The sequence below is a fragment of the Cynocephalus volans genome, chromosome 5 (assembly GCF_027409185.1).
Source record: "Cynocephalus volans isolate mCynVol1 chromosome 5, mCynVol1.pri, whole genome shotgun sequence".
Classification (NCBI taxonomy): Eukaryota; Metazoa; Chordata; class Mammalia; order Dermoptera; family Cynocephalidae; genus Cynocephalus; species Cynocephalus volans.
In genome coordinates this window covers 65,338,150-65,361,779 of record NC_084464.1, presented here as the reverse complement: position 1 = coordinate 65,361,779, position 23,630 = coordinate 65,338,150, and the positions used below count along the sequence as shown (strand labels likewise).

The 23,630-nt window shown below is 34.2% G+C and overlaps 1 protein-coding gene across 1 annotated transcript in view; it reads right to left on the bottom strand.

Annotated features, from left to right (window-relative positions):
- Positions 1-23,630, bottom strand: part of HCRTR2 (hypocretin receptor 2) — a 101,802-nt gene that overhangs the window by 30,182 nt on the left and 47,990 nt on the right. The window contains exon 2 of the mRNA XM_063098007.1: positions 5,505-5,683. Within this exon, the coding sequence (XP_062954077.1) occupies positions 5,505-5,683 (179 nt within the window). The remainder of the gene's footprint in view (positions 1-5,504; positions 5,684-23,630) is intronic.

Genomic DNA, 23,630 nt, shown 5'->3' with positions numbered 1-23,630 from the left:
TGTTCAACAAGGCTTAGTGATTTATTATTCATGAATTATAATTAACTTGGATGAGTGGGACAGAAGTAGCATGGTTCAAACTGGAGTTTGATTTCTAGTATTTCCCACTACTATTGAATAGTAATAATCGATTCACACCAGTTCACTTGAGAGACTGACATCCAGTGCCAGCAGTGGTGCAGGGTGCAGTGCCTTTTCTGTTGCATGCTGAAGTGAGAAAACATGCTGGTGTGATTAATCTACAGTGGAATCCATTGAATGGACCCTTGGTAATCAGTGATTTAATATTCACTCTTTCAACCACTATATTTGCTGGTGTATAGGACACATTACTATGTAATTATCATACAATTCACAAGATTTTCTTGGAGAGATATTAAATTCCATCTTATCGTAAGTGATTATATATTTTTTTTTAATTTTATTTTGTCGATATACATTGTAGCTGATTATTGCTCCCCATCACCAAAACCTCCCTCCCTTCTCCCTTCCCCCCTCCCCCCCAACAATGTCTTTTCTGTTTGCTTGTTGTATCAACTTCAAATAATTGTGGTTGTTATATCTTCTTCCCCCCCCCCGGTTTGTGTGTGTGTGTGTGTGTATGTGTGTGTGTGAATTTATATATTAATTTTTAGCTCCCTCCAATAAGTGAGAACATGTGGTATTTCTCTTTCTGTGCCTGACTTGTTTCACTTAATATAATTCTCTCAAGGTCCATCCATGTTGTTGCAAATGGCAGTATTTCATTCGTTTTTATAGCTGAGTAGTATTCCATTGTGTAGATGTACCACATTTTCCGTATCCACTCATCCGATGATGGGCATTTGGGCTGGTTCCAACTCTTGGCTATTGTAAAGAGTGCTGCGATGAACATTGGGGAACAGGTATACCTTCGACTTGATGATTTCCATTCCTCTGGGTATATTCCCAGCAGTGGGATGGCTGGGTCGTATGGTAGATCTATTTGCAATTGTTTAAGCAACCTCCATACCATTTTCCATAGAGGCTGCACCATTTTGCAGTCCCACCAACAATGTAAGAGAGTTCCTTTTTCTCCGCAGCCTCGCCAGCATTTATCGTTCATAGTCTTTTGGATTTTAGCCATCCTAACTGGGGTTAGATGGTATCTCAGTGTGGTTTTGATTTGCATTTCCCGGATGCTGAGTGATGTTGAGCATTTTTTCATATGTCTGTTGGCCATTTGTATATCTTCCTTAGAGAAATGCCTACTTAGCTCATTTGCCCATTTTTTAATTGGGTTGCTTGTTTTCTTCTTGTAAAGTTGTTTGAGTTCCTTATATATTCTGGATATTAATCCTTTGTCAGATGTATATTTTGCAAATATTTTCTCCCACTCTGTTGGTTGTCTTTTAACTCTTTTAATTGTTTCTTTTGCTGTGCAGAAGCTTTTTAGTTTGATATAATCCCATTTGTTTATTTTTCCTTTGGTTGCCCGTGCTTTTGGGGTCGAATTCATGAAGTCTGTGCCCAGTCCTATTTCCTGAAGTGTTTCTCCTATGTTTTCTTTAAGAAGTTTTATTGTCTCAGGGTGTATATTTAAATCCTTAATCCATTTTGAGTTGATTTTAGTATACGGTGAGAGGTATGGATCTAGTTTCATTCTCCTGCATATCGATATCCAGTTATCCCAGCACCACTTGCTGAAGAGGCAGTCCCTTCCCCAGTGAATAGGCTTGGTGCCTTTGTCAAAGATCAGATGGCAGTAAGTGTGTGGGTTGATTTCTGGATTCTCTATTCTATTCCATTGGTCAGTGTGTCTGTTTTTATGCCAGTACCATACTGTTTTGGTTATTATAGCTTTGTAGTATAGCTTAAAGTCAGGTAGTGTTATGCCTCCAGCTTTATTTTTTTTGCTGAGCATTGCTTTGGCTATTCGTGGTCTTTTATTGTTCCATATAAATGTCTGGATAGTTTTTTCCATTTCTGAGAAAAATGTCTTTGGAATTTTGATGGGGATTGCATTGAATTTGTATATCACTTTGGGTAGTATGGACATTTTCACTATGTTGATTCTTCCAATCCAAGAGCATGGAATATCTTTCCATCTTCTTGTATCCTCTCTAATTTCTCTCAGCAGTGGTTTGTAGTTCTCATTATAGATATTTTTCACCTCCTTGGTTAACTCAATTCCTAAGTATTTTATTTTTTTGGTGGCTATTGTAAATGGGCAGGCTTTCTTGATTTCTCCTTCTGCATGTTCACTATTGGAGAAAAGAAATGCTACTGATTTTTGTGTGTTGATTTTGTATCCTGCTACTGTGCTGAAATCATTTATCAATTCCAACAGTTTTTTTGTAGAGGTTTTAGGCTGTTCGATATATAGGATCATGTCATCTGCAAACAGGGACAGTTTGACTTCATCTTTTCCAATCTGGATGCCCTTTATTTCCTTCTCTTCTCTGATTGCTCTGGCACTAGACAAGGATGCCCACTCTCACCACTCCTATTCAACATAGTGTTGGAAGTACTAGCCATAAGTGATTATAAATGAGAGTTTTAACTGCTTTTAACTTCTAGAAGTGCACCTTTTATTTAGATTCTGATATTAGCTCGTGAGTCCGATAGTAAGTCATTTCAGAAATGAATCTAGTGTGAATTATGAATGCTGTGAATGAAGGGGAGTGAGATGATGGGAACTTTCTTCTGCCTTCAGGTACCTGGCTTTTACCTATACTATAGGCACCCTATGCACAGGGTAATGTTTGGGGGTTTCCTTTGGTTGAGAAGAACCCTGTGTTATGCTAGCATATAGATATGCCACAAGGATCTCGAAGATCCTTTGGATGGCAGGCACTTTTAGACTGGGACGTGGTAAAGTATGACTGAGTGAGTGAGGGAGCCTGTCTGCGTAGTTTTGGCTTTCGTTCTTTTCTTGGCCTTTCCCATGCAGGGCCTCTTCTGCAGTTGAAAAAAAAATCGCTCTGAATAAGTAGCCCCCTGCTCTTGTCAGTGTTGGAAGAGGAGTGAAATACACGATAATTATTCAGGCCAATAGCTTAATAAATGTTAACAGTTTTGGAATTACAGAATTATTAAAGATACAAAAGGGTCATTTTAATTATTCAGTTAAGCTTTATTACATTTGTGAGATTTTTAAAGATTTTTGAGCATTTGCCAAGCATTACAGTATATCACTCATAAATCTAAATGTTGTATTGTACTTAGAAGAAAAAGAACACATAAATCATGTCAAATTAGTGAATGCCCAAAGAATCTTAAATTAAGGCAAATAACCTTAAAACATGGCTGGGCATTATTTAGTATGTTTTTAAATCTTCAGCAGAATATAAATATTGTATCAGGAATAAAAGCCATCCAATTTAAAATATCACAACTAAGGCAAAACAAATAAAAAATCAACTGAAATTTAAATAATAGGCTAATTGTCCATTAGAACTTTTCATTGCATTAGGGAAAATTCTTTGGAAAAAGGACAGTAAATGTTGAGTACATGGAGATACTAGTTTTACCAGTGCACCAACATCTTCGTGCATTTATACCTTTCCATCAAGATGTAATGTTGAATGAGGTAATGAATGAATCTAGTCTTTTCCATCTTGTGTTTACTCAGTAGTTTTCTCCTGGCCTATGGAGAAGAGGATCAAATGAGGAGTCAGCTAGACTGGATGTTGTTTATAGAGAAGCGGGCAGAATCTCTCAGGAGGTGAGGATATTTCATCAGCTGCAGGACTTGTTAATAAGTTGTGCTGTGGGAAATAGTACTGTCAGCGACTGTGAGAGAAACCCATGCCCTGGATCACTCACTGGCTGCATGCTGCTTCCAGTCTGTTCTTGAGAGTTCAAAGGAGTATCTGGAATACCTGCTCTACAGGAAGGTACGATTGTGCATTAGATCAGAGCTGCACCTGCCACAGGGTGATGCACCCCTCCCTCATCAGACCCCTCCTCACAGAGGAATCTTCTGGTTCACAGAGAGAGCATGAAATGCTCTCAGCCAATTGAAAATTCTGGGCAATCAGAGCCATACTGAAATTTAAGAGGATCCCCAAATTTTCCTTCTGGATGGTTACTGGAATCAGGAGAAATAGAAAGTTTGCTGGAAGTACCACAGAAATAGTAAAATATTAAGATTCTCTGCTATTTATAATTTTTCCAGTGACTCTATGCAAACACCCCCACAATCATCCTTTTCTTACTAGGTTATGTTCTAGGAGGATATTTTTCTCTGCTGTTCCATGTACTATTTCTCTCAAAACATTTTGTTACAGTTCATATTTGTAATTCATTCATCGTTTTCAGCAGGCTGACCCAAACTAAGCTTATAGTTAAACATAATGTATGCGTGAAGCTTATAACTTCTATGATATTTTCCATTTACTATTCTATTAATGATATCTGACTTCTTTTTAAAGAGGTTATTGAAGAACTATTGAGCTAAAGATCCCTTTGTAACATTTAGACTCCAAAAGTCTCAACAATATAATTTCTAGTAACAGGCTATTTCTGGCTTCCCCAACTTTTTGTTATTGGAAGCCTATTTTCTGTTCCTTCAAATATCATGGTCACCATCTGGGAGACTGGAAGGAGGAAGGACTGAGGGGTGTGGGAAGGCTATGGGAAGACAAGTAGAGAGTGGCCCAATTCCTAAAAGAGTCCATGTCTTTGGGTAGTGTGGCTCTGGCCACTATCTTGGAAATCTTATTTTTTTTTTCAAGGATTTTAGAGCTATAAGAAAAATCAGAAAATTACTCTCTGAAAGTATTCGTTCTTAATTTCTTAGACAGAAATTAGATATAGAAAAGCTGTTTTCACTATTGAGCAATAAAACATCTAATGATGGTGCTGATGGTGATAACCTATATTTATGGAGAACATACTATGGTTTTATAAGCTCATCATCTTTCACAGGGTAATAACTGTGCCAAGTGATTCGTTTAAATTATCTAAGTAAACTGTTACAACATCCACATGAGATAGATCTCATTAAAATTATTATGCTTTTTAAATAAGCGAATCTCAAAGAGTTTATGTATTTGGCTTGGTGGCATACAATTGATGAATAGCAGAATAGAGATTCCAAACCTGGTAGCTGGATTTAGAACCTACACTAAAACCTGTTTACTGTACCGCTTTAATCATGTAGCTCTTCATTCCTTAGTATAAAATGAAACCACTTATAAAAACAGATACACTATTTAGATCGTGGGAAGCTCAATCATTAATTTGTTCAACTTTGTTTTTTAACAATTAGGAAATTAAGGATCAAAGAAGTAAAATGTCTGTGCAGCATCTAATAATGATGTGGCAGTTTTGTGGCTTCATTTCTACCCAGAACGTAAATAATTTTCCCAGGAAAGTATCAAGCATTATTTTCCTTAAGTTTGCCAATTATTTTAAGGCAAGTATGTTCATATTCCTGTCTTAACAAAGTAGATAATTTACGGGAGGGTCATAACTATGTTTAAAAATATTTTTTCAGTAGGTTTTGTGTTTGAACCAAAAAAAGAATTTAACACAATTACCTGTAAATAAGGAATCACTTTGCAGAGGGACTGTCCAAAGAACCAGGTCTCAGTGATATCCACGACCAACGTGGCTGGAAGGCAGGTGATGGTCACGAGCACATCAGCTAGAGAAAGATTGACTATGAAGTAGTTGGTTACTGTCCTCATGTGGTGGTTCTTCCACACTGCCACGCAAACTGATTTGGAAAGAAAAAGGGAGAGTAACTAAAGAAAGAAGATAGGTACCGATGGGAAAACTCTGTTGAGCTAATGAATACTGTAAAGTCCACAGGTACAGGCTGCAAAGGAAAGATCATTTAAGGTTGTGCTGTATTTTCACAATCTTTCACAATCAATCTGTGTGAATGCTGAATACATGCTTAAAATCAGTTCATTTATCTTGTAAAACATTTCTCAAAGTATCATAAGGCTGTGTTTATTTTTACTTGACTTTGAATTGTAAGTCCCAGAAGTTAAAGAACAATCTTTGATTCATATTTCTATTCCCTTAGTACTCAGTATGTGGCAGAACCTCAAGAAATCATTGCTGAGTTTAGATGAATTAGGAGCTAGCAGTTTTCAGTGAGTGTAGTGTTTGCCCATCTGTGACATTAACCATACCTGCTTCCAAACTCTGCATTTGGAACTTTTAACAAATGAATGGTCCTGTCCTTAGAAGACAAGACTTGACAATTATTCAGCTTCTACTATTGTCAAATACTGAGACAGATGGTGCATGTACTTAACATTGTTTACTCTGGACAACAATCTGAATGAAAGACATCATTACCCACGTTCTACACTTGAGGTAACCAAGACATAGGGAATTCATGGAACTTGTCTAAGGCCACATGGTTTGTAATATAAAAACTACAGTCACAAGTGGGATTTATCTCCAAGTTAAAAGCTGACCTTTTGACTACATGTGTTGTCTTCTTTTATGAGAATGAGGGAGCTATAACAAAGCACATATAAATTCTAGAAACTCAGTCTTCTCTCCTATTACCCTTGATAGCTTCTAAACATCACCCTCAAATCAAACATACTTTTCAATACCTTCACTGTGGGCCTCTCTCATTGCCTTAGAGTATATCACCAGTTTAAAAGCCACACTATATCACTCAGTTGCTCTTTACTGAAAGAACATCCAGTTCCTCTGTTCTCTGTCCTCCCCATCTGGTGTACATAAAGGTCACATAATCCCTGGCTCTGGAACTGTATAGATGTACAAACTGCTACCTGCATCTACTGATGGGTTTGCTTTACTGAGATAACTGAATTGGTCTGGGGTATCATTAGCCTGTCAGAGCTGTCGTCTATTCACCCAAATGATTCAGGGACTAATACCTTACGTAGTGAATAAATAAAAGTTCATTTTGTTTAATTTAAGTCACTGAATGAGGATTTATTTTTTGACAATTATGTACCATTTATTAAAAGTTTCATATGTTGGTAAATGTTCTTGTTGGCTGCTGAAGCTAAAATTGGCCTTCAGCTACCAGCAGATGTCAATTTAACAAAATACTTAAATTTCTGAGGATTTAATTTCAAGAACTTCACATCGTCTTTTAACTCTAGCACACTGGTAACTAATACCCAAAAACTCACGTGAGCCTTAATTAGGGTAAACTATAGTCTTTGATATTTAGAAATGATTCTGTTGAATGATTTATTTCCCCCAAACTCTTGAAACACACACACTCTCTCCCTCATGTAGACACATTATTACAGTTTGTTATGAGAAAACTGGAAAAAATATATTTCTGCTACTTGGTCATCACATGGCCCAAATGGTGCAAACTTCGATCTAGAAAAAAACACAGAACTTTAAAAAGCAAAAATCTTGAACAAATGCAATTAGTTCTAGTTTGACTTTAATTCTTGATATTTTGTAGTTGAGGAATGGCGTTGAAGGAAGATAGTGTTAATGTATATATCTAATCAATATTAAATCAAGTATATGTTCAACAAACACTTCTTAGTGCATACTATGTGCCATGCCCTGTTATAAGCACTTCAGATTATTAAGTAGTTCCATCACAACAACACTGTAAAGTGAGTACTATTATCCTAATATCAATATATAATTATATAATATTAATATCTAAGGATATAGAGATTAAAGAACCTACCTAAGAAAAAATAAATAGTAAGTACTAGATCTTGGATTTGACTCTTATCCACCATGCTATGCTATCCTGTATACTCTTGATTGAAGCAGAAAATAAAAAGGAAGCTACCAACCTCTATTTGACAGGGTTTTAACACAGGATCAGACAATTTTTGAATTGGAAATTATTCAGTTTAACCTGCCATCTGAAGCATGAATAATCACCACTGCATGCAATATTGCTGACTCCTTTTGCACGAACATTTATAATAGAGAGTCACAACTTGCTGAGGCTCTGGAGTTTATTTTGTGGTGGCTTTAACTACAAGCAAATTCCTGTTCATGTTGAATTGAAATCTGCTTCTCTTTCATTTCTGCATACTAGTTCTTAATTCTTTCTTGGAATCCACGGAATAAACTTTACCTATTTTTTTTGTACCTATAATAGTTTCCTAGGCCTGTTGTAACAAAGTACCATAAGCTGGGTGTCTTAAAACAATATAGAATTTATTGTCTCACAGTTTTGGAATCTAGAAGTCTAAAATCAAGGTGTCAGCAGGGATATATTTCCTCCAAAATTTGTAGGAAAATCCTTCTTTGTCTCTTCCTAGCTTCTTACATTTTTGGGGGCAATTTTTAATGTTCCTTGGCTTTCTACATAACTTCAGTCTATGCCACTGTCATCACATTGCATTTGCCTCTGTCTCTATCTTCTCCTAGCCATCTTCTTTTAAGAACACCAGACATACTGGATTGGAGGTCCACCTTACTAAAGCATTTCATGTTAACAAATTCATCTGCAATGACCGCATTTCCAAATAAGGCAATATTCTGAGGTAATGGGGGTTAGGAATTCATCATATCTTTTTGGAGGGACACAATTCAATTGGTAACAGTACTCATTCAAATATTTAAAGCCCACAGCACTGCTTCTCCAGGCTAAGATCTCCACAATGCTCATGTGCAAAAGCAGGGTTTTGCATCCCACATCACCCTGGTCCCTTTATTCTGAACATACTTCAGATGTTCACTAATGGTTCTAAATGAGCCATCTGTAGCTGTACACAGGTCTCCAGGTGTGGTCTTCCCAGAGCAGCAAAGAGCGGGATGATTGTTTTGGTTACTGTCTCTCTATTAAGACAGCAAGATTTTGTAGGCTCTCTTAACAGCCAAGTCACAAATTTTGGATCATATATGTATCCAATTACTAGAAAATTGTTCCCTTGTGTAGATGTTAGATTATATCTTTATCTCTGAATTTTAGAGAGAGAGAAAGAAAGGAAATCTATAATGAACACTATTGGGATAATTGGAGATATTTAAATTTGGACTTATGTTAGATAATATTCCTGTGCCATTTAAAAATATCTTGTGTGGTGTTCATGTTAAGTCCATTCAAATATTTAAAGACTGTGGCTGTTTCCAAGGCTTCAAATACCAGACCCTTCATACAGAGCATCAGAGTTTTGCCTGTCATCACCCTGGTCTCTTTCTTGTAAACACATTCCAGATTATCAGTACCTGCCTCTGAGTTAGTTATGCCGAACTGCAGACACATCTCCTGGTGCACATCTCCTGTGTTAAATGAACTCCATTTGTTCATTAACTTTCATTAACCCATTCAAAGTCTTAAAGGTACAAAATGAATGCCACCTTTTCCTGACAGCACAGCAAATTTATACAAGTTAAATGCATCAAGTTTTTCTATAAACGCATCCTAGACTTTATATTTCTCTGAAGTGTAATAACCTTCCATTATCTCCCCAGTGACCTATGCTTGAAATCTCCAAAATATCTCTTACCTTTATCACATTCTCTCTATTTCTATTGCAAATACCCAATGTCAGATTGTTGTAACCAATAGCTAGAGTATTGCAGTGACTGCCTAATAGTTTCCTTTGCACTGTTCCTGTCTTTAACCCTACATATTTTATCTATTAATACCAGTTACTCTAGTTATATTAACTCTTTAATTTCAACGGGAGCTCTCTTTTCTTCTGGACTAAGTACAAAATGCTCAGATGGCTATTCTACCATTGGGTTCTCATTGAACTTTCCTCCTCTAACTTGCAATGCTCCCTATAAAATATGCAGAGCACCAGGATAAGTTTTATATCTTACAGTGTATCAAACATTACATGCCAAGGCCACTGATCATAGCATCCCTCTGTCTGGAAATGCCCGTAATCCATTTCAACCCCCTTTCCACCTAATTACATCCTACCCCAAACTATCCAAAACCAGCCAATCAACCAAACAAACAAAGTTTGTGCTTCACAAAGTATTTTCTAATTAGTCTAACTCAACATGGCCTAGAAAATACTTTGCAATAACTATTTATGGAATTGATTTGCTCAAAAACTTGTACTACGCTGCTGCCATTGCTATGATACATTTTCCCAGGAGCAAATTCTTCAAAAGAAGAGAAAAACCCCAATGACTGAATGGGGCATTTATTTTCTTCATTCATTCTGAGCAAAATCTGAGAGCTGACAGAGAACTTAGCTCCTTGTCAATATTCTTTTGAACATAAGTAAGCTGTGGTTTTCAAATTTCCATATCCTACCCTCTGATGAGGTTTGGTAAGTCCCAAGACCTGAACTTGGTTCTCCATTTGAAATCAGTTCTGTGAATGACTATGATACACCAATATTAAAGTACACTTGCAGCTAGTCTGCACTTAAAAGTCTGCCTTTATAAATAAGGAAAAAGTGCAGAATAGTTGAGCACATGGGGGTGAAAGAAGATGACAGAAGGCAAGAATGCAGATTCAGTGAAGCCCCAGCTCTAACAGATTTTATTGTAATATAGACTTCTGAAAGGCTGAGATGCCAAGAAGATAAAACGCCTTTCTTTCTAAATCTTTCTCCCCATCATTTGGCTTACCATCCCTTTCTTTGTAAGCATCTGATGGTATATAGCTCCTGCCCTTTCTCTGTGAGACAAACAGATGGAAAGTAGCTCAAGCTGCATGAGAACATCTGCAGCCCAGGATGCAAAGAGTGACTTTTAAAATAAGATGCAGATCTAGTCTTTAGAGATGACCTGAGCTATTTGCCTGTTATTGTATGAGCCAAAGATTGAACTGAATTTCAAATGGAAAAACAAAATATGATTTTTAAAAAGGCCTTTATCATTATTATCTGCACTTATAGTAAACTGACTTTTGTTTTAATATCTATCAGACCACATAGGGAAAAAGTCACTTTCTCAAACCAGTTCTTGTACTAAGAAAAATTTAAACCAAGCTGATATACTGTTAATCTGTTGGTGATAAGACTTTAATAAAAACCAGTAAATTACATAGCTGAGATTGCTTCTCTTATTAAACATATACTTGGGCTTTCAAATGTCAACTAATAACTGACTGTAAAACTTAGGATATCGGGATGTGACTGTATGTGGTATATAATTAATGTGTTACTGAGCATCTTGAAAAGATCCATATTAAATATATTAATTTTAAGGATTTGCAAATCTATTTAATTTTGTAACATTCAAACATGGTATAGACATTATGCTAAATAAAATAAGCCAGAGAGAAAAGGACAACGATTGCATGATTCCACTTATATGAGGTACCCAGAGCAGTCAAAATCAGAGACAAAAAGTAGGATGGTTTTTGCCAGAGGCTAGAGGAAGAGGGAAGGGGGTGTTATTTTTAAGTGGCATAGACTTTCAGTCTTGGAAAACAAAAAAATTCTGTAGATGGACGGTGGTGATGTTTGCACAACAATGTGAATATACTTCAGTGTCACTGAACTGGACGCTTAAAAACAGTTAAGATAGTAAATTTACATTACATATATTTTAGCATAATTTTAAAAATTACTTCCCATGATAAGAGAGGCTATAAAATGAAAATTAAAATTTTGAACCAATAATAATTTTCTTCAAGCATCTTAAACACAGAGTGGAAGTGCCCAGGGACAATCAAGACAGGAACCATGTGATTTTTATAAACACTTTGAATTATTTATTTATTTGTGAAATGAAGGTACTGTTTGTAATAAGTTGTGATATTGCAGTTTAGATAATAGTTTAATAAAAACATTTTGCAATTTCTTGGTTGTTTATTTAACTTTACATATATATGTATATAGATGTGTAAGATAATTTCTCAATTGTTATTTGTTATACACACACATATACAGTATAATAAATATTACAGGAAACAACTTATTCAAAAAATACTGTAGTTCCACCCTTTGCCACAAAGTGTCAGTGGAAACCTTTCACACTGTTTACCTTGTCACTTCAGGAATGAGGTTTAAACGTTAAATTAATTGTAATATTCTTTATAATGCAGAAATGAATATATTTGTTTCAAGTCAAATTTTTTAGACAGAAAAAAATGCTTAACAAATGATAAAATGGCCAACACCTTCTAAATTAAATAGAAAGAAATGAGTAAGCCAAGGGGAAATAAAGCAATTTTTGTAAATGAAAAACAGAAGAAAAAAAAAAAAAAAAAGACAACTGAATACATACTGAAGATAGCCTGTATTTAATTCCTGAAAAGTATCTATTTTGAAATAAGTCATGGAATGGAGTTGTACAGAATCATTACTGGGTTTAGATTTAAGAGGCTAGGAAAGGGACCATTAGTATAGTCCTAAAAGGATTTTAAAAAAACACCACACAATCCCGAGGCATTTTCCTTTTTCTCATCTTCACTTCACCCCACCACTATGGCATTGGCCTTCCTTCTTTCCATCATTAGTTTTAGGCCCTTCTTTTTTTGGTTCAATATCCCTGTTTGAATCTACCACTCACCTCCACTCCTTGGCAAAGTTGTCTATAAACCTCTCTGTCTCAGAAGAATGTGCACATGTGCTGCTGCTTTTTCTACAAGGTTGACAGATGGGACACTGCCAAGGGTGCAACTGTGTTGTGAAATATGCCACCCAAAAGGTTATCTAATACTAACAGAAAGAAAACTTTTAAGAACAAGTTAACTATATATGCACAAACAGCAATATGCTTAAAATGTGTTTCAGTTTTTGCTTCCTCAAGAAAATATAAAAGTCTATAATTTGATAAATGCCTTCTCATTGGCACCTGCTCATTATGTTAACGTGGTCAGGAATTTTTATGAAGACTAACGGTGTCACTGTGGTGTTGATACCAGTGAGGCAGTGTGGGGAATACTGAAGATAACACAGTAATTCATCTGGGAAGGGATTTAGAAAGAGAGTGTCTTCACCCAAACAAATGTGCAGGGAGGAAATGCATAAAGGGATATTATGAAACTGAGACACAAAGGAGATAATAATCGACAGGGATCAAGCCCAAAAATAAATTCCTCAGAGAGTCAAAATACAGTGAAGAAAGTGGAAAAATAATCTTGACTTATCAGCTATCTCTAGGAGCATGATTCCTCTCAGGAAGGGCTCAACCATGAATTGGCACCAAGCCTCTGTGCAGGAGCTGCCCGAGAACAGAACAGCACTTTCATTAATAGGTATTCACAGGCCTTGAAGACTGGCCAGAGGATTGAAGGATCCATGGTTTCAGCATCTGCAGTTCTATTAATAGCTATATCTAGGACAGATGCTCCTCGACTTACGATAGAGTCCTGCTCCTGTAAACCCATCGTGAGTTGCATTTAATACACCTGAACTATGGAACAACATAGCTTAGCCTAGCCTACCTTAGACATGCTCAGAACACTTACATTAAACAACAGTTGTGCAAAATCATCTAACATGAAGCCTATTTTATAATGAAGTGCTGAATATCTCTTGTAATTTATTGAATACTGTACTGAGTGAAAAACAGAACGGTTGTGTGGGCACTTGAATTACAGTTTCTACTGCATGTGTATCACTGTCACAACTCATGGATTATGAAATGTGTACATACACACACACCACGCACCTTTGTATATGTATAAAAGCATTATATATATATTTGGATACAATGTTCAAATGCTTATATATATAAATGTATATATAAATGCATATAATATATATGTGTGTATACGTATATTTAAATGTGTGTGTGTGTGTATGTGTGTGTGTGTATATATATACATATATATATATATATATATATATATATATATATATATATATATATATATATATATATCATATTAAAGCATTTGGACATTGTCCTGTAAACTACAGAGAAGAATTTTAAGCAAGAGAATGACAACATCCTGTTTCTATTGTTCAAAGATGACTTAGTGGAAATATGTGGAAATTATATATGCCTTTAAACTGGAAGCAGGGGGACACCATTTCAAAATTCCAAGGAAGTAAGACAGTGGAAAAAGAATGGGGAAAAAAGTGAATAAATTAAAAGATAATAATGAGGTTGAAATATGAGGCTTTGGTGAGGGATTAGATATGAGATATGAGGGTGATTTCCAGGCATGTTGCTTGACAGCTTGGGAGAAGATCATGTCGCTTACTGAGATAGGAAATGAAGTAGAATGAGGTGGCTTTGTTTGGAAGTGGGTACAGAAGGCGAGGAATTCGATTTTGTACATATGTTTGAATCACTCTGAGTGTCAATATCCAGGTGGCATTTGGATTTATGGTTCTGTATTTCAGGTCTATAGTTCATTTACAGGTAGATATTTGGGATTCATCAGAACAGAGATAGTGATTAAAGCCAATTGAGTGAATAAAATCAACCAGGGATAGAATTAGAGTAAGAAGAGAAGGGTCAAATCCATCTCTAGAAAAACAGCAATTTCAACTACATATTCCAGGTTGGGATACTGAAGCATCCATTTGTTTCTGATAATAGCAAATGAGCAAGCTGCAAGACAAATGTACCACCAAAAGCAGCCAGAAGTGTAGCACATCTCTTTAAGACATTGGAAAACTACCAAGACAGCAAGAACTTGAAGGGCCAATATTCTGGATAAAATGCAAAAGACGTTGTGGCATTATCACCTCTTTTCTTCTTTTGGCAATTTGCAAGCACTAGCTAAGGACTGAGAAGAAAAACAGGGGACAGAAGCTGAGAATATGAGAAGTTGGATAGGAACTTGAGTAGTCTAACTGCAAAGAGAATGATATTTGGAGTTCAAGGCTTATCAAGTAAGTAAATAAGTCTAGCTTTTAGCTATGACTCCAAGGGGTGAACTCTAATAGGAATGAACCTGAGGTAGACAAGCTCTCCTAAAAAAACTAAGCCCAGCTTTCAAATGCCTTCACTGACTAACTGGGTAGTGATTTTCTGTCCCAGCACTAATTGCTTGCCAAAACAAAAGCAAATTCTCTGTGAAAGAAAACCACATTTCCTAGGGCATTAAATAATTTCTGCAATATTTCAAACAAAATATCACTCATTCAGTAAAAAATCTACAGGCATTCAAGAAGGCAAAACCACATGACCACCAATCTATTTTAAAAAAAGAAAAAGTAACAAATCTTTCAGAAGTTTAAAAATAATTTGATTAATAAGTTTAAGAAATTGGATGTTATTATGGAAAACACCAGAAAATAATTAGGAAGAAAATCAAAGGGAATTGTAGAACTTAAAAATATGTTAACCGAAAGAAAACAAATGAATTTAAAAGATTAGATAGAATCGTCTAATAGAAATACCCAAACTAATAGAAAATATTCAAGCTAGAGAATAGCCAGAAAAATTGAAAATGCAGAAAAAGATATGAGTAACACATGGTGAAAATTCTAAGGTAGAAGTACATTAACTGAATTCTCAGTATGTGTGTAAAGAAAGAGAGTGAAGCAGAAGCAGTATTTTAAAAGGTATTAGCCAGACAGGGATATTACCTAAGAATTTTCCAAAACTAATCAAAAGTATGTCTCCACAGATTCAAGAAGTGCTACAAATCTCAACCAGTATAAATATAAGAGAAAACTACACCCAGCTGTATTATCATAAAACTGCTGAAAGCCAGTGACAAAAGGAAAAATCTTAAAGCGAGAAGAAAAAATGCATCACCTTCAAATCATAATGGAGTTGACAGCTAAATTTTCAAAAGAGAACCTCTACAAATATATTATTATTATTATTATTATTATTATTATTATTATTATTATTATTATTATTATTATTATTATTTGCATCTAGCCAGTATGGGGATCTGAACCTAATGGGCAATCTTTCCCCAAAAGATCAGAAATAAGTAAACAATGTTTCCTTTGGTCATTTTATTTAGTATTATTCCAGAACAAGAAAAATAAAGCAATAGAAAGAAATAAAAGGAATGAAGGTTAGAAAAATATTAAATAAAACCTATCATTATCCACAGAGGACATACTTCTTTAAATAAAGCGTGGAAGAACCTCCGCATAAACCATTAATAAAATGAATTTATCACTCTTGCTGAATAAAAGCAATACATAATATACAAACAGAAAATCAATATACAGAATATACTCATACAATATATATAGTTAAAATCAATTTTGTTTCTATTAAACAACTAGGAAAAGTGCAATTTTAAAAGATTATACCATTGAAATAGCAACAAAAATATTCAATATATAGAAATAAATTAATGAGAGATGTATATAACCATAAAATATCATGAATATTTGAAAATAACTTAAATAAATAGAGGAATAAACCATAATCATGGAAAAGAAGAATGAGTACTGTAAGGCTATCAGTTTTCTCTAAAATTTATATATAGATTCAATGCATTCTCAACCCAAATTCCAGCTATTCTGGTGAAGCTTGATAAGCTGATTTTAAATTTATATGAAAATACAATGGGCTCAATTAGACAATATGATTTTGAAAAAGAACAAGTTTTAATGCTATCAGCTATCAAATATTATTATAAAACTTCAGTAAACAAAACAGTATAGTATTGGCATGAGGATAAAAAAATAGGTTAAGGGAACAGAATGAAAAGTTGGGATCCACACATGCACATGTAGAGACTCTCAATGCATGACAAAAGTGACAGGTACGGTATTATGAAAGGAGTATCTTTTCTATAAATGGTGCTAAGTAAATTAATATCTACATTGAAAATAATAAAATTTGATTTCTATATCACATCATACACAGATATTAATTCCAGGTCAATTACAGATCTAAAAATAAGAGATAAGAAATAAAGCTCTCATTGTTATGATCTTGGAGTTGATAAGTACTTCTTGAACAGATTCTCTCAAAAATATTAAGCATAAGGGAAACATTTGATAAGTTAAACAACCTTAAAATTAGGGTACATCAAAAGAGTACCCTAATAAAAATTCATGCCACAGAGTAAGAAAAGTTGTTTATAACACATTTATTTGAAAAAGGTTAGTCTCCACAATTATTTTTTGTTATTAATGGGCTTTGTTGTTGCTGCTGCTGCTACTGTTGTTGCTTTTAAGATAATTTTTGTTAAAGTATCACATATGTACAAAAATGTGCAAACCATAAATATATCACTGGGCAAATTACCACAGAGTGTATGTCCTCTTGTAACTACTATTCACACCAAAAAAATAGAATATGACCAGCACCCCAGAAGCACCCTTCATATTTCCTCTCCACCAACATCTTCCCTGAAAACAAAAGGAAACCGATGTAACACTACAGATTAATTTTTTCCCCTGTTTTTAAACCTTATATAAATGGAAATAAAAATGTACGTATTGTGTATCTGACTTCTTTCACTCATGATTGTAATATCATATTTGTAATATCATGCATGTTGTATACACAGCTGTAGTTCCATAATTTTCACTGCTGCATGGTATTCCAGTGTATGATTAAGTTACTCTACTCATTGATCTACTCTACTACTGATGGATTTTTTGGTTTATTCTAATTAAGAGGCTATTATAAACAAGGCTGCTACTAACATTCTGTGTATATCTTTTGACACATGTGGTGTGAGTTTCTGTTAGTTATATATCAAAAGGGAAATTGCTAATATAGAATATGCATATGACCACAATAACTACATAAGTGCCTATGACTTTTCAAATATGCTTGTTGTAGTACCAGTTTTTACTCTCACCAGCAGGTATAAGTTTCCCAGTTGCTCTAATTTTTGCCAACACTTGGTATTGCTATTTTTTTTTTTTTTTTTGGTCGCATTAGATATTCTGGTGTGTCAAGTTTAACAAATGTTTATATGTTATTGGCTATTTGAAAATGTGCTAAAACATTATTCTGTAGTACTTTTGCTATTTTATTTAAAGAATCCTTATTAAAAATTTATGGGACATTTAGACAGCTACTTTAGGATGCGATATCCTTCAGAATTAACAGGATGGTTTCTTGGTTTAAATCTGGACTTATTTTAAAACTAGGTATCCCTTAAATTAATGCAGTAATTTCTTCCCCTCTTACTATAGTATTTTGTAAACTTTTATATTTTTACCATCTAATATAGTCTATCTTTCTGTAAGTTCTATGTATAATTTTACAGAATCAATATTTTAATTCTTATTTTCTAGTCAGGGACTCTATTCTGAATATCATAGATACACCCAATAAATGGTTGCCAAGTGACTGGTACTGTGTGAAATCTACATGACTCAGATTTTATTTTTGGCATTAGAGACTTTTTCACGTATATTTGATCCCAGAAGGAACAAAGAATTCAATATAGGTAAAGCATAGTATCTACTTCTCCTTTGGCACCTTATATCATTTTGCTCACATAAATCCCTGAAAGTTAGTGTCTGAAAGTGTCTTAGATGAAGGCTGAAAACAGCAGAATGACCTTTTAGATAATAGGATGTAACACACTAAATGCGTTTGCAACTAATCTAGAGACTGAAGGAAAATCTTTCTGTCAAGATATAGGTACTTTATAATTATGAAAAGTTCACTGTGTGCTACAAACCATGCTGACTTTTATATAGGGATTTATACTTAATGAACATATGTAGATTTGCTACTTATTAACACATTTAACTTTACTACATAATTTTAAATCGTATTTGACTTGCTACCTTTGAATATAGTTGTAGTAACTAAGTAAATATATGGAAGCAAAAAGTATTTGCATCTCCCCCAAATAATTTTAGGCTTCTCCAGGATTATGACATTTAAGTAAAATTTGATGATAATGTACAATGACCCCTTTTTAAAAAGAGCTTTACTGATTTGCAACAATCCATCTTTGGCTACCACTTGGCTTTATAAAATGTATCTCGTTTTCTTTAAATTACAAGAGTTTCATGTCTCCAAATCACTGTTAAGATTCTGGAATGGTGTAAAAATAATGTTTTCTGAAAGAAAACAAAAAACAAAAAACACAAAAAAAGAAGAAAGAGCCTAGTATTTAATCATCAATTAACTTGTACCAAAATTAATCTCCTTGAACAAAAATAGATATTGCAGAGGTAAAGTTCATGCACTTTGGAGTTAATAAACCTGACTAATTCAGATTTCATTTTAAATATCCTGTTAACTTTGGGCAATTTATTTAGCCTCTCTGTGCTTCAATTTTGACATGTGTACAGTTGAGATACTCGTACCTATCTCACAGGACTGTTTTATGAACATGAAAGTACTTGTCACAAAGCTTGGAACATAAATGTGTGATAGATATCCACTAAAAAATTACATATATTTTCAACAGAATAAAAATTAATGAAATTCATTACAAGTGATCTCTATAATCCAACAACCAGGACTTCCATATTGGATATTTAAAAATTTTACTGAAGAAGCTAATCTTTATTCAATAGTTAAAAGTTGACCTGCAATCTGAGATCAACAAACATTTCCTAGATTTTAGGGTTCACACTGAATAAGGTAAGATGCCATAACTTTAGATGACATGTCAGAGAAAGTTAGATTTTTTTTTTTTTATTTCAACTCCGTGCAAGGAAAGTAAAAACAAAAAGAATGTCCACCTGGCTCCATTAGACAACAAGAGCAATGGCATACACAGCCACAGCTGTTTCAAAATTCACATCCCATGAATTTAGTGAGAACTCCCAAGGAATTACAAATTGTGTGCTGCATACTAATAAGTGAATATGTAAAGACTGTATTAATTAATTGTCTATTTGACTAAGTAATAATCATACCCTAGTGAATGGGTATGAAAGTGAATTACATGCAAATTAATGTAAATAGTTGCACATTGACAAAAGAGGAGATGCTCTTCAAAGCAACTATTAGTATTGTTAAGTTTTTAATTATATGTTGAGGCCAAATGTTTCTGTCAGAATAGATCTTTGAAATAAAGAAGAAAAAAGAAACCACTTTGTATACAAAAATGCATTTAGGAAAATGGGTTAGGGCACATCTGTTCTGTGGAAGATGGTGGACAATTAACAAAAATAGAGAAATTAATAACAGTAGGAGAAGTAGGGTGGGGTTGAGGAGAATACGTTTTATTTTGAATGTATTAAATTGGATGTGCTTAAGGAACATCCATCAGGAAACATATTGAGGTGCCGTCAAATTTTGAGCAACAACAACAAAGTGTATGATTAAGTACAGAGACTCAGACAGATTGATACGGCATTTTTTAAATGGGAGGCTCAGCAAAATATCTCACATTGGCTTGTCTTTAGTTTGTCATTTCAGCACCTCATGATTTTGCAAGCCTCAGCTTTTTCCTTTCATGGTGAGTTAATTTGGTTTTCTTCTTTTTCTTTCATTCATTTTTGGGAGCTTAAGTAATAGTTTCTAATAGCTGAATCTGTTGTACTAGGGTCATATGTTTCGCTTCTAATTTGGAAAACACAATGTAGACATTTATTTTTAGAAATCCTTGATTCCTTTTCTAAAAAAAAAATGCGAGTACCTTCCATAGTTTATATTAGACATCAGCAGCCTGGACACTTTTAGTTGTTTGGTAAGAGAAAGTAGGTTATACCTGTTAATTTAATTCTCCATTATAACAAATAGAATGATCCAGTGTATGATTTTATACGAAATTTTGTTCTTCCTTCTTATAAAAGACAGTATCATTTTTCTTCACAAATGTCTAATTCTGTTGCAATAACCTAAAAAATAATGAAAATAGATAGTGACATTTTTTTCTGGTCAAAGTTTAAAAAGTACCTTTAGCAGAATATCTAGTTCTAAACCTGTTACAAACATGAGTGAGTGCTATTTACAAATTTCTTTTGTTTTTGCTTAGTAACTGAAATGTGTACAGATGACTGGCATAAGTAAGATATTGATTGAACCATGTTTTTTAGAAAAATTATGTCTATTTCCTAGTGCTTGCCTAAATCATATCTGTGAATGACACTCTATCCTAGAAGTGGTAAGAGCCTAGCAGCCTACAAGTTATGGGAATCAGCAATCACCTGGGCTAATTATGGAAAAGATTAAATGAACTGACCCTTCTCACTGCTTCACAGCCCTCAATAAAGGATTCCATACAGAAGTGAACTGAATGGGCCTTGGTCTTGTTAGCAAAAATGAACTAGAAATTCTTTTATCTGTTTTCTTGAATAATGACATTCAGATGACTGAGCCGCATGAGGTTTTGCCTGAATTTTTATTCATTCATTATTTCAGCACATATTTATTGAAGACAATATTTCAAATTTGCAAAAATAACTTACACATGTTATAACACATGATTACTGATTTTGTACAAAATGCAAAACTGTGTACTGTGGTTTAAATACTTTAAATCTGTTTTTCAGTATTCATGTACCTATTCATACGAGGTAGAAATTTATGTAGTAATAAATATGTTAACCACTCCTCACCACTGTCTGTGACAGTAAAAAGTGTTCTGATGTATTCTTTTACCACATCCCGGAATAGTTCAATTGAGAAAAAATAATATAGTTTCTTTTCTCATGGTTTCTTTAATTCATATGACACATTTTGAAGTATTGAAAAAATTTGTGCAATTTCTGGGTCAGGCAATGACTTCTTTTGGTTCCTATACTATACTTTGAATAATGAAGCTCTAAGGACCTTGTCATCTTAAATTATTTCTTGTTGTCATTGCTATTATCATTAGAGATTTTCGTGTAAAACTGCCAATAAAACAAACCATTTATTTAGTTTATAGTTGTTGCTCAAATTCTAGTAGTTTGTTATATCTAGATCTGTACTACAGAATTTAAAACAGATGAAGGGTTTTTGTGTGTGTGTGTTTGTGTGGGATTAAAGGAAAGTTATTTACAGTTCTTGGTTCATCCAATCCTGGTAAGTAGATATGAGCTCTCCTTTCTTAATGATCTCAGCAGTAAGCTGTAATTAAAGAACAAGAGCATTGTTGTTTGGTGTCTTCCCAGAGATCTCCATTTACTGTCATTTTCACCCCCACCACACCCCACTTCCCTAATATAAACCTGGAGACCTTTAATTTTGTTCTCGATTAGTGATCCCCTCTGAAGCTGTGTATGTAAGACCTACTGTACTTTATTTTATTTTTAATATGGTAAGAACACTTAACAAAACATCTACCCACTTGGCAAATGTTTAAGTACACAACACAGTACTGTTAACTATTGCACAATGTTGTATAACAGGTCTTATAGAACTTATCCACTTTTGCATAAATGAAACTAAACAATCATTGGATAGCAACTCCCCATTTCTCCCTAACCTTAGCCCCTGGCAACCACCATTTTGTTCTCCGTTTCTATGAGTTTGACTATTTTAGATACCTCATATAAGTAGAATCATGCAATATTTGTCCTTCTGTGCCTTAGCATAATGTCCTCCAGTTGCATATGGAAGAATTCCCTTCTTTTGTAAGGCTGAGTAATATTTTATTATATTTATATATATATATAATCTTTTCTTTATCCATTCATCCATAGATGGACATTTAGGTTGTTCTGTGAATGGTATTGCAATGAACATGGGAGTGCAGATATTTCTTCGAGATCCCAATTTCAGTTTTTTGGTATATATATCCAGAAGTGGAATTGCTGGATCATATGGTAAATTTATTTTTAATTTGTTGAGGAACATAAAAATTTTCTATAGTGTCTATATCATTTTACGTTCCTACTGACAGTGTTTCCAGTTTCTTCACATCCTCATTGACATTTGTTGTCTTTTCTTGTTTTGGTCATAGCCATCCTAACAGGTGTGAGGTGATATCTCATAACAGTTTTGGTTTGCCAAAAATTTTCCTCTTACCACCCCACCATGAAAATCAGCCTCATCTACATGCACATTAACCACAAAAGTGAAGCGGACTCACATGGTTGACGAAGAGAATGAATGTAAAGTTTGTTCTTGAACTTGCCCAAAAGAAGTCCTGAAAATTTGGGAACAGAAGAGTTTTAATAATTTTTTTCTGTATTTCCAGTTTACTTTCACTAAAATATCAGTTATTTTATAAAAAAAATGTAACAGATAGAATTGAAACAATTGTAAAAACAAAGTCATTTAAAAAAAAGATTAAAAATTAAATTGTTTAATCTAAAAAAGGTTTAAAAAGACAAGTGAACTAACTGATTGTCTAAGAAATTTGTTTTGACTGGATACAGAAAGTTGAATGAGACCTCTGCAGAAATATGGGATATAATAAGATCTTAGGAGCTATTTGCCTGACTGCTTTCAAACATAGGGACATGTTATTATAAATTTTTTTTTCATTTATAATGTCTACCAACTTTATTACTGAAAAAATCATTGTGGTTCCAATGAGAAAGAACGAATGTAATGAGTATTATAGCTCTGACTTCTCGAGAGTCACAGACTGTAAGATGCAGAAATCGTACATTTCAATCTGTATTTCAAGCCAAAATGCTAAGAAGCAGAATCACAAGCTAAATTCACAGTTTCAGGGTGGTCAAACCATACATTATTACATATTACACTTTAATATTTTAATTTTTCCTTATTAAACTCTTTTACTTTCTTTCCAATTTCCAAGTAAAAATTCTTTGTTCTCCAGGTTTTCACTTTCTTTTTTCAACTCTTACATACAAGTTTCAAATCTTTTTTCTGCCCCCATTCTGCTTGACTTACTTTCCCCTGGTCCTGCCATTATTCATATTAGGTTGTGAGTCCACGTGCTCTTTCTGTTGTTCATCACTGTCCTGGTAGTCCTCTCACTACCTCAACCATGACTGCTGCATTTGTTTGTCTTAATTGACCCCTCGCTGCTGTCTGTCTGTACCTGTACGCCTTAGGCCCAAACAAACCAA